At 38.8% G+C, this 12,795-nt stretch overlaps 1 protein-coding gene across 10 annotated transcripts in view; it reads left to right on the top strand.

Moving 5' to 3' along the window:
• arhgef9a (Cdc42 guanine nucleotide exchange factor (GEF) 9a) overlaps nucleotides 1-12,795 on the top strand; it is a 33,996-nt gene that overhangs the window by 10,219 nt on the left and 10,982 nt on the right. For 4 of the 10 annotated variants that reach the window (XM_077733579.1, XM_077733575.1, XM_077733577.1 and 1 more), the window contains exons 5-9: nucleotides 7,574-7,753; nucleotides 8,314-8,403; nucleotides 10,127-10,327; nucleotides 10,812-10,991; nucleotides 11,912-12,144. In XM_077733579.1, coding sequence (XP_077589705.1) covers nucleotides 7,574-7,753; nucleotides 8,314-8,403; nucleotides 10,127-10,327; nucleotides 10,812-10,991; nucleotides 11,912-12,144 — 884 coding nt within the window. Of the gene's footprint in view, nucleotides 1-3,032; nucleotides 3,572-4,939; nucleotides 5,163-7,573; nucleotides 7,754-8,313; nucleotides 8,404-10,126; nucleotides 10,328-10,811; nucleotides 10,992-11,911; nucleotides 12,145-12,795 lie in introns of those variants that run through there. The other 6 variants (XM_077733581.1, XM_077733580.1, XM_077733583.1 and 3 more) reach the window with 6 other exon arrangements.

Here is a 12,795-nt window from a genome sequence, read left to right on the forward strand (position 1 = left end):
TATATCAGCAAAGGATTAAAATAAGAAGTGTTATGAAATAGAGACCTACATAAAAACATATCATATGATGATATACTATAGTTTTCTCCACTTTTTGTTTTTGTTATGGTTATGCACTCACAGCAAGGCCTAACCTGAGGCTTCCATTGTACATGATACTTGTTAAGTGTATGGGAAGACTGTGTATTGTCAAGCATAAAAAAGAAGACAGGATATTATAAATATAAGGAGCTCAAGTTGACATCTTACAAAATCAAACAGACATTGCATGCAAAAAAGCGAGCCAGAAAGCACAAAAACACAGCCAGGATTCCAATGTTTAAGGCCCCAGGTAGCTGCCAGTGTAATAATGAATTTTGACAATAGTAAACACACTCATAACTGGCACAATGTGAGTGCAGTAGTGCAGCACACGCTTGCAACAAATCAAAGCTGAAACAGCTATTTTCGTCCAAGGGGGTTCTTCTACACATGCCTACCCAAATATATATATTTTTAAATATCGATTCATAAGATATCTTTAAAATTGGGGATCAAACTCATTGTAGTATATGTAAAAAAAAAAAGAAAAGGAACTATGTTTGATTATTACTTGATATCCTTTTTCTCTAACCAACCAATTGTTCATAAACTTGCACAGTTTATTTGACCCAAAAGAGATTTTCTGAGGAAGAAAATAGTGAAAAAGCTGGGTGGAAGAAAACATCTAGTATTTTTAGGTATCCTGTGGTCTAAAAAGAAAACCAAAATATAGTGTGGTTGTCGTGGGGATGGAAGTAAAACAAAAGAACAGGAGTAGACCGGGTTTGAATTATGGGTGTGGTGGTAGTGACCACTGCCTCAAATGCCCTCCAGCCACACAAAAAAATGGTCACACAAAATTCCTATTCTTTGAGAAAAATACTAAAAATGTTTGTGGTCTCATACACAGTGAATCAAAAGAAAAATATAGGGTTAAAATAATCTCACAGTGAGTACTACCGACCTGGGATCAAAGCCAGGATCCCAAACCGATGTGCTAAGCATTTGGCTGGTGGTGACTAGATTTTCAACCAAAGTATATTTGTCTTTTCACAATTTTTTTAACTCATTGACCTTATAATGAAGCAATAGCTGCTTGTTCGGAGAATCCAATGAATGTAGTAAGTTCAGGTTCAGGTTTTGAATAGGGTTTAAATGTGTCTGAACAAGATGAGGTCCAGGTCATTCAAAGAGAAGAACATGCACGGACAGGTTTCGATGCATGTTCATGGAATATTGTGAGCAATTGTAGCGTTTTCACCAAGCAAATCTCTTCTGTATATGTATTAGTAAATTAGCATTGGTGTCTGTGCAAATTTAGACTTTCAGATGTGACCTTTGTTGTCTAAATGTCAGGGAGATTGGAGAGTGAGCCCACAGTGGAATGGCATGCTTATGTAATATGCTCACTCCCCCAGTCTTTCATACACATGCTTGTGCGTGCGCACACACACACACACACACACACACACACACACACACACACACATACATAAGCACAAAACAGGCTCTTGTTTGAGAAGGGTTGTCATATCTTAGCTGTGATGCTTTGTACAGCTCTTTGCAATTCACTGAAAGCCTCACTTTCATGATGCTTCACTTTTATCTGAACGTATGTGCACAGAGTGCCCTGGAAATTATTTATGGCTTTAAAAATACTGGTGCACTCCTTTTTGGTGTTATTCTTTCAAACATATTCTTTGATCGAAACCTAAAGCTCTATGGGAACTTGTGTTGAGTGATGATTGGATTGCTGGTCTAATAACATGACTGAATTGAACTGAATGTGGAGATGCCTTATGGTGTAGTGGTTCACTTGCCTGACTGTGTTTCGGGCTCGATTCCCGTTGTTTTGTGTGCCCAATGGCTGACTGGCGACTAGTCTAGGGTGTATAGTCTGCCAAAGTCAGCTGGGTGTGGAAGATGAATGAACCGATGCAGCCTATAAAATTATTTATGATCACAGTGAGCTCATGTCATAATCTTCACACCAAGAAGGGCATAAATATGAGAAAATTACAGACCGTTCATCATGGTCAAGGTAGCTCTTGATATTTTGGATGGTTTTAGAGTTACAGGAGAGTATAGTAGTAGTTAGATTCAGTGTAATTAGTCATAAATGATCGGTTTTACTTAATCAGTAGTAGAAATTGCAGTGTATTTTACTCAATGGTACATAGACCTCACCCCAAGGCAGGAGCAAGTTACATCACAAAACCTTTTTTTTAAGCTATATTCAGTACAGGCGGACGGGTGAATGGGTGCCTCACAGTTCTGCGGTCCTGGGTTCAAATCCAGTTCAGTCCTGTGTGTGTAATTTGCATGTTCTCCCCAAAAAGGGTACAGCCCACTAGTATAAACCTAATTTATCCACAAAATCTGCAACATGCCAAACAAACCTCAATGTTTTGTATCCTGTACAAGGTCAACATTACTTTCCAATGGCCCTTATTGAAATTTATAGAACTCTATATTCACATGGCAAAAGAATCAGAGCACTGTCATCAATTGTGAGCATTATATTAGTTACATAGCAATATTTTCATAAAGGAAAATGGGCTTAAAAGCCTGACATTGGCATGTGAATATTAAGCTTGTGCTCTAACACAGCACCAGCCTCGAATATTACAGTGGAAAATGCTGACATCATACCAACAAGAGAACAATGTGTCCACGACTTTAAATTAGATGCATGATTTTCCTCCCAGAACTTCCCCCATAAGATGTGACCAATAACTGATACAAATCAGCTCAGCTCATGGAATTTTCTAGTGGGCTGGAGGTTGCAATGTCAGCCTCGTTGGTCAATGAAGTCAGCGGAGGGGTTTTGTGGTGCCCCTCCCTCGCTGCCTGGTGTGATGTCTGACGCCGGTAGTCTAGCGGTAGAGGCTTGATGAGTATTAATTCGGGACCGCCTCTCCTAGCCTGAGCCCTTCTCTGGCCGGTCCCTGCTCGCCGGAAGGAAGGCGGCTCCGCTGCTGCGAACAGCCTGCGTGTCGCCCCCTCCCCCCGTCCCCCCACCACACACACCCCCTGCTTGCTTCAATCTGCAGCCCGGAGAGTCGCTCGCTCGCTCGAATAGGGGAAGCGGCATAACACCGTCAGGTGTTGACCAGCGGGGAGAAGTCGCTGTGCAGGCTGATGACGATGATGATGGTGAGGATGATGCATCCCTTCCCGTGCCATTGTGAATTACAAGACGCAGTGTGAAGAGGCGTATCGGCGTCTTTTGTGGTGGATGACATGCTTTCCTGGGCTCTTCGCAGCTGAATTCCGCCCGAGCGAGAACGCCTCTCACGGCCCGCAGTGCTGCGCCATGGCCTTGGATGTCCAGACTTGCGCGGTGTTTACGGTGATCGCGTTGCTGGTGCTTGTGAACGTGCTGTTGATGTTCATCCTCGGTACTCGTTAATGGATCGGCGATCGGGGCCCGCTTTGCAGCGCACCTCGCTGTCACGCAGGAGAGGAGAGGAGACAGGCGGTGCTCGCTGGTTAAGAGCGGGGACACCCGGCGCTCCATCACGGCTACGCGTTGAAATGAATGACGTTGGTACAACATCATGTCTTTGTGTAACCCTCCTTCCTCCCTGACTCCCCGTTTGTGTATCATGTCCTCTCACCGTTCGTTTGTGATAGATGATGATGTTGTTTGGTGCTGGAAACACTAAATCTGTCACGCTCTTATCCCTGTGGTCACTAGTATTGCATATAGACACGTCGCCTTCCTTCCTCGATCTCCTCTCTTCTCTCTCCTCCATGTTGTATTCCATGGTTTATGAGCATGACAGTGTTTTAACTATGCCATCATGTTATTATTAGACTGAAATCAGTGGTCATTTTTGTTTTTTTGGTCATTGCTAATCATAACATATCAGCTTATGGGTGCTTTCCCTACTGAAGGCCTCCTTTATATTTTTAGGAGATGGGGTTGCAAGTGTGTACTGCATGCGCTGCAAGATCATGATCTCTGAACAGTAATCAGTTGTGTACAAGGTACGGCCTAAAAAAAGAAGAGCCTCCACTTTAGGTTCCCCCTATTTAAGAGATACTTTAATGTAGCTCCCCCCAGAATAATCAAACTTTAACAATGCATACATTTTTGAGGCTCACTGTTCTCTGACCATTGCAAAATGCATTGAACATGAGCTTATTTTTTTCCTGTCAAGTGAAAAGGCATGTTTGAGAGGAATTGCCTGTTTCATTTCTTCTACATGAACCAATAAAGGATGGGAGGCAGGTGTCATAAATGTTTAATGGATGTCATAAATAGATATGCTAAAAGCCCATCTCACAGTTGTCCATGCTTTTCCTATTATTAGTTATAGTAAGAATGGCCAGTTTGCTTTGTATTCATATATATTGATATATAGACTCCTTACATAGAAAGAGAGAGAAAAAGTGCTTCCATGCAAGTAATGTGTTTGTTTAGTGAAGGTTGAAATATTTCTTTGCATGTGTAGACAAATACCTGTCAGCCACATTTTACCATGGGAGGTAACACTCACTTGTCATGGCATGCAGGCAAATGTTCTGTTCACTGTAGTAGAAGGCTTGGGCTTTACTCCCATAGTCAAACAGGACAATGAGCAAAACAACAGTTTGTTCTGCATAAGAATGCATAGCACAAGTCCTGCAGTGTAATGTTTTTTTTTTTTTGTGGCTGTATTACCATTTTTTGTCTTTCGTTGAATTGGAAAGCCATGCGTATTTTCCACAAATTTGTACACCTTCCAGGGTTGGTATCCGCTTTTAGAGTTGTGTTTAATATTGTGCTAACACGAGTTTTAATGCGCGAATGGTGCGTGAAAGTGAGAAAACCATGTGTGTGAAAGGATGTGCTGCTATTTCTCAGTGGTTTGAGGAAGAGCTATTTCTGATTGGCTCCCAGACTCAGGGTATATGTGTATTACATAACAACATTGGCAGACGCAGGGAAGGAAGGACCGCGAGACTCACTCTGTGTGCGTCAGAAAGAGAAACCTCTTTCTGGAATTAGGCATCCTGATAATCGACAGCTCATCCAACGCTCTCGTGAACAACCATCATTTTTCAGCTAAGTTGACAGGGATCATCTATCATGATCATATGAGCCGGACTTCTCCATGCATATGCTCGCCTTACAGATAAATGCTACGAACATGGTAAGGCTTGTTGAAACATATGTATTTGCTACAAAATGCCACCGGTGCATTGGTGCAGCTATGCTAGAACTACAAATAGTGGAAGAATGCAGTAAGGGCTGCTAGTGCAGGGAATGCTGATGCGTTGTGTGGTGCAAGGATAGAATCACTCAAATCATTGTTGTATACTGTTTGTATTTCTTGTAGAAGTATTTTTCTGTCTTAAATCTAGCACATAGGTACTATGTATGTCCATGGTAAGTTAATCATTCCTCTTCCTTTTATATGCTTTGACCTAAATACAAATCTTGCAGTTTGAGGACGAACGTCGGCAATTTGACATACTGTATCGGTCATTGTGAGATGTGCAGGTCAACATTGTTTGCATGTTAGATTTTGTATATTTTTCTAATATTATGTTAAGCTTTTAATTTATGCAGACAGTTAGGGAAAGGGATGTAACATATTGGACAGTACTGATCTCAGGAAGGAGATGTATAAGTGAATGGATCTCTTTCTCCCTTTTTTATGCATGTTGCTTGTGTTACAGTAGAGTAATAGGAACTGCACTGTGGTGAATGGGGTAGAAGATCTTGTAGTGCAGTGATGAGAACCTGATAAGTTAAGGGGTGCATCAACACTGACCTTTGTTCTTTACGTGCTGGCCTAGTCAGGTAGAAATCTCCTCTATCAGTTCACAATGTATTCGTTGCATTTCAATCATTTCAGTTGGAAATGTATAAATCTAATTTCTCTTCCTGAATGAACAAAGATTTTTAATCTTTTTGAGCAGCCTCCATCCGTGCTGTTTCCATGGCAGCGTGACACATGTTTTTGCAGTAATCCTCCTCTCTTCCTGAAGTGAAGAGCTTTGAGATATAGGCTGGAGCTATTGTTGCAGCAGCTCACAGGCCTGTGTGATTGCCGATGTAATCAACCTACTCAGTGACATCTTTCAGTAAAAAACCTACACGCTCAAATCGGTGCGTTTACAAGGCTTGTAAGAAGAAATTTAGTCGGATTTGAAGTCCCGTTGCCTTAGTTTAATTAATGTGCTAAACTATTAGTGGTGTTGAACGAACAAGTTATAGAGAATAATTTCTTGCAATCTTTTTTCACGTGGAATGTGGTTTGTTTTGCTTAAGGGTAATGACAAAGTATATTGTAATTGTAGTTATAAATAGATACATGTATTCTCAGGATATTTCTTTTCAGGAAAAACAAATTTTTGTCTAATTTGGAATAATTTTACTTAGTCACACTCAATTAATACTTTTTTTTAAATTATTTTCTCTTGGTATTACAGTTTTCGCCCATATAAAAAAAACATGCATTGTAGGAATATTTAATTACCACTTTAAATTGCCCCTAAATATGACTATTAGCGTGAATGGTTGCCGTGTGATTGGCTGTCCACCAATTCAGGGTGTACCCTGCTTGGTTCTAATAGTTCACTTGGGTAGGCTCCAGCACTCCCCGCGAACTTTATGAAAATCAGCGGCACAGAAAAAGAATGAACGCAAAAATAGCTAAGTTTCCATGTTTATTGTGACCGAGAGTCTTGTGAGGATAAGTGGCTTAGAAGATAAATGAATGAATGTTTAATGTAGTTTAGACCTTTAAAACCGCTTAACCAAAGCCAAAGCACCACTTAAATAGTTTTGATAAAAGTGTCTGTGCTGCCCAAACGTTATGACATTGTAACAGTTTGGCAAGAACATACTGATGAAAAGAGCACGATTGGAAGAGAAACATTTGTCAAACAAAAATATGGAACTTTGCCAAAGATGCAATGATGCACACTGTGGACAATGTTAGTAAAATTGGCAATGTGTTATAATAGGTGGCATTACTGTGCAGTACGTATATAGGTGATTCCTAATCTCCATCCCTTTACAGGCAATGTTGCTTTTCCATCATTTTAATGAAAAAAAAACCTTTGGCTGCCTGCATCCCTAAAAGAATGACAATAAGCTCACAGGCCATGATCCCTCTATTGACCTTTGCATGTGTGAATAATGTGTTGTGTCATATGGCCCTTTTGTGTTAATGAACTATGTTGTATTGTGCTGTGTTTGGTGTTAGCAATTGTTCAATGTTACAAGCAGGCTTGATGGTTTGTTTTTGTACCCATTAGTACTTGAAATGGTTTCAACAAATGCAGTCTGCTGTCACATATACAGTGTATTTGTTATGTATTATTTTTATTTAATTGAAACTATATGACTCAAACCTGTAGAATACCAAAGTTATGAACAGAAAAAGACTAACCACATAAGTGGGCAGTAATTTGTGATATGATATGCAGATGGGAGGATCTAATAAAGCAGATCCTATGTTATTTTCTTTCTAAAAAGTGGTGTCAACACAGTTGGAGATGATTTTTTTGAATTTTACATTGAGATATGTTCTTTTTTTTTTGTCTTTTTCAGTTGATTAGTGGAGGGTCAATCGTCAACGCTGAGGCGGTATGGGACCATGTGACCATGGCGGACCGGGAATTGGCGTTTAAAGCCGGTGACGTCATAAAGGTGCTGGATGCCTCCAACAAGGACTGGTGGTGGGGCCAGATTGATGAGGAGGAGGGATGGTTCCCTGCCAGCTTCGTGCGGGTGAGTCTGATGCAACTGCAGCTGGCCAATAGCTAGACTCACAACATACACCCACACACACACACACACACACACACACATGCAAAATTGGAGGGGTATTAACATATGCAAACAAACATTGATATCTTATCCCTTTACAAACATTTACAAACGTTAAACAATCCTTTATCTGAATAATAGATATAACTCTCCTCAAAGTAAATGCCTTGGGATTTCCTTTTGTGTGGCATCACATTGATCTTTTCTCACTTAAATGCACTCAACACATAATGGTTTTATGTTGCTTTTACGTAACTATCCCAAATGTGAACAAAACTAACTCAACAATGTTTGAGCATATTGTTCAAATTGAAACTACTCTTCTAACCCAGAGTTCTCACTGATGGAAGAAGCTAGCATCCTTATAGGTGGAGGCTCTCAACGTAATACATCCCCTTCTCCCCCAAGGCACCCCCCCCCCATTGCCATTCCCACCTGTCCACCTTTCCATTGTCACTCCTAAGAGGGCAGGACTGTCTACCAAAAAGTATCTTTCTGTTGTGTCATTCTTTCTCTCTAAGGTGGAACCCCACCCTCCTCAGCCCCAAACAAAACAGGTTTTCTATATCAACCCTATAGCAACTCCACGGTTCCAAAACACTACGTCAAAGGTGCGTTTTTTTTTTTCCCAGCATCATCCACCCACCCATCCTAGCCTGCCCCACCTTCCACGCAACGCACCTCATTACTCGACATTAACCTCATCCAATCACCCTTGACAGGTGTCATAGATGGGTAGTCATGATGAGTCAAAAGTAAAGATCTTCATGTTCTTCCTTAAGACTTTGACCTAAAATGTTGAAAATATCAGGCAGTTGGAGTGACAACTTCTATTCATGTTGACGAAAACTACATATGAAGACTTTGTTTGTAGTTCATTTACTGTTGACTCTGACAAATGTGCAGTTTTAAGGCTGTGCTACTAGTTCTCGTCACTGCAGTCAGTGCTCTCCCACCAGTCACTCTGCTTGTCTGTGGTGCTGCTTTTCTCATCTTGTGTTTGGCATTTTACCCGTCGGTTCTTCAATGTTACACGGGTAATAGTGTGTGCCGCCAGGTATTGACTCCTGGGCATTTAAAATTGCGCTCGCTGTCTGCTTTTTAGTGAATGTTTTAGCATGTAAAGCTGCAAATGTGAATGTTTTTAGGAGCAGATGTTTCAATAGTATGTGTGCAAAGTTCTTCAGTGGGTATAGAATGGAAAACCGCCACTCTTAAATAAATCACATGATGTAAAAGTTAACACCTAAGGCCAATAACAACCCATTTTCCACACTTTCCACGTCATCCAAATTTAAAGTTACATAAAGATTGTAATTGTGATGGTGAAGCTCCATTAGGAGTATTGTCCAATGAATGGGTCGGTCGCAGGGAGCTGTTTATTGTGTCACGTTGTTGATAATGTCTATAGGGAGCTGCTGTTGCGTATTCTTCATGATGACAGAGGGTTGTTTTTATTACAACTCTATAATATTGTCAATAGCAGAGCATAACATTTACTTGAGTAACTTTTTGAGAAAAATATATTTTTAATCGTAGTTTTACCACTATTGTTTTTTTAAAAATTTAATTACGGAGCTTTGTAAAGTAGAAAAACTACTTTTGATACTGTTTTGAAGTAGTGTAACATTTTTGGCTTCTCTACCAGACGCTGCTTTCAATATTTACAGGATGCCCACATAGTACTCTCATTCATACCTTTATAGGCCGAATACTGAAATGCAACTTGCTCATATTAGTGCATATTGTGAATGTTTAACTTCTCATCATTTGTCATTACTTTTCTGCTGGCTCTTCCGCTGTTCCCCGGAGGCATTAGTAGGAGCAAGGCCTTTTGCTTGCGGTCGTTAAGGAAAGAGCAAGTACAACACTTAGGCATAATGTCACAAAGAAAAGAAGATATTTAATACATGCATTTTTTTTCTCTCTTAGAATGTTCTTGTGTCAGTTATTATTGTTAAATATTTGGTATATATTGAATACAGTATAAAAGCATTCAAAAAAATATTTAAAACGTTATGGGTTTTTAAAAAATCTTGCGCAAAGCCCCAATGTAGGTCAAGATTTTAGCACATAGTTAGGCTGAACCACAGAATAAAGTAGATATAACAGTGTGGTCATCTCTAATCTATAGCTACTGTATAAGTATGGGTAAGTGAAAGGGATTTGTTTAAAAATGATATGGTGTGTGTTTGTGACTGATGTGTGAGCTTTAATGGTCTCTGTGCATTTACATTTTTTAATGAAGGTTGCCTACTGATTTGTTTGGTAATAGAACATTTTATCAATGGATTAATGCATAATATATGTGCGTGTGAATATATTTGTTTTTAGTTGTGGGTCAATCAAGAGGATGGAGGAGGGGAACCTGCCGAAGGGACCAGCGACGTTCAAAATGGGCACCTGGATCCAGCCAATGACTGTCTATGTCTCGGCTCGCCTCTCCAGAATCGCGACCAGATGAGAGCTAACGTCATTAATGAGATCATGAGCACAGAGAGACATTACATCAAGCACCTCAAGGACATCTGTGAGGTAGAAAATGAATACAGACTATTGATTCTTTATTATATATCATGATTTGCTGTTAGCCAGCATCAATTACATAATCCTGATTGAACATAATGCCCTCCCATCAAGATGTAAGTCATCATTTTGAAGATGTTGTTTTTTTTTTTTGTATGCCCAGTTTGAAAAATATGTTTCTGTACTGCTCGTTATCTACTTCTGCCACATTGGGAAAGATGGGCGACTGCCAACCCAATTTGGCTAATTTCCCAATCTTTTTTTTCACCCAGAATGAAAGTCTAATCAAACACAAATTTAAAAGTTGGACAACAAAGCAAATCAGTACTGTTAGAAGTGATTGCAGATGTCTTATCAACATGTTACATTTGACGTAATGTAATTAAAATTGAAATGTATTATTTTTCAAAAACAGCTGAATTGTTCAATTAGAGACGATGCAACCATAAAACCTTCGATAGCATCATTGAACTTTAACCTTTTACTTTTGCAGGGTTATCTGCGCCAGTGCAGGAAGCGTGTGGACATGTTCAATGATGATCAACTGAAGGTCATCTTTGGAAACATTGAGGACATCTACCGCTTCCAAATGGGATTTGTTAGAGACTTGGAAAAACAGTACAACACGGAGGAACCCCACCTTTCGGAAATTGGACCATGTTTTTTAGAACATGTGAGTTCAGTGTGCTGGATAGCTAGATTGAATGCATGAATGAAAGTAGATGAGAGAAGTAGAAGAAGCCATGGTGGTAGACTATGAAGTAACAAAAGAGAATCATTTTCACATTTTGGATTTAAAAAAGAAAAAAGTCAACCAGAGATAAAGATTCCATTACTCCAACACAAACAAGACCTCTAAGGTGGAGAGGAGAGCATGTTTACACATGTTCCTGCAAAAACTAAGGCTGACTAGAAATGTCTATTTATACAGTGAAGTGAAGGGACTGGATGTGGAAGTGTTGTTAAAAAAAAAAAAAAAAAAAAAATATATATATATATATATATATATATATATATATATATATATATATATATATATATATATATATATATATATATATATATATATATATATATATATATATATATATATATATATATATATATATATATATATATATATATATATATATATATATATATATATATATATATATATATATATATTTAAAAAATAATAATAATCATTCGCAAATTACTGCATGCTACCTGGGAAAGTCACTTTGATTAAAAAAAAAACACAATATTGGTAACATTTTTGGTGATAGATATTAAAAATCTGACCTCTTTCAGACTAGTATTGGGGTAAACCCACTATTACACAACATAAAGAAAATCTTATATATAATAATCTTTTTTTAAAGTGATTTCTGGCATAGGATAATCTTTTTATAAAGGATTTCAAGCATCAGACAATGCTGTTCACAAAGATCCAAAATTGGGACAAATATAACCTTGACTTTTTGGATACCTTTATTGGAGAAGCTGAAAGGAAACGAATGAATTATTCTGCATTTGCATGGTTAAGCTTTGGAAGATCCACCTTTTTCATTACATTTTTAATTTGCTATTACTACTCTTCTATTTTTACAGCAAGATGGCTTCTGGATCTATTCAGAGTACTGTAATAACCACTTGGATGCCTGCATGGAACTGAGCAAGTTGATGAGGGATGGCAGGTACCAGCACTTCTTTGAGGCCTGTCGACTCCTCCAGCAAATGATTGACATTGCCATAGATGGCTTCTTGCTCACGCCTGTCCAGAAGATCTGCAAATATCCCCTCCAGTTGGCAGAACTTCTCAAATACACTGCACAAGAGCACAGGTATGGAACATTGCCCATTGAGTAAAAAAAAAAAAAAAAAAAAAACAACAACATTGCATCAGTAGTACCATGTATTTTGGACGCAGCTACCAAATAATGCGGAATAAAGAGAAAAAAAATATATATATACATATATATTGCATTTTTGGCAGAGCAATTCTTTATTGAGTCAGAAACCAACAACATATAAAGGTTAAATTGACATTAATAAACTGGAGAACAACAGGCTAAATAGTCACCTAATAACATGACAGTTAATCAGACAATTATAGCAACAACAAAAAAATAAGTCTGTCGGTGTTTAGAGAGAAAATAAGTTATATGTTGAACTTGAGTTTTAGTTGCAGGCCAAACCAAACTATGGGAAAAAAAGTGTGATTTATAGTCCGTAAAATTTGGTCATTATTCTAGGATGAATACCCCTTGTGCTCCATTGCATATCAAAAATTTGGATGGACTCAGGGATGATGCTTCACTTGTTCTTTTCTAAACTAACTGAAAGAAATCCAGATGTGCATGCATGCATGAAAGCAAAGCGTAAAAAGATGTAGCATAACTTAGCCAGCTGCAGGTCATTTACAAACTAGTCAGATAGGGACAGGTGCCAGCTCTGCCAATGATGCTTGCCAAATCACAGTGTTGGACTGTTTG

Source organism: Stigmatopora nigra, chromosome 14 (genome assembly GCF_051989575.1).
Source record: "Stigmatopora nigra isolate UIUO_SnigA chromosome 14, RoL_Snig_1.1, whole genome shotgun sequence".
NCBI lineage: Eukaryota > Metazoa > Chordata > Actinopteri > Syngnathiformes > Syngnathidae > Stigmatopora > Stigmatopora nigra.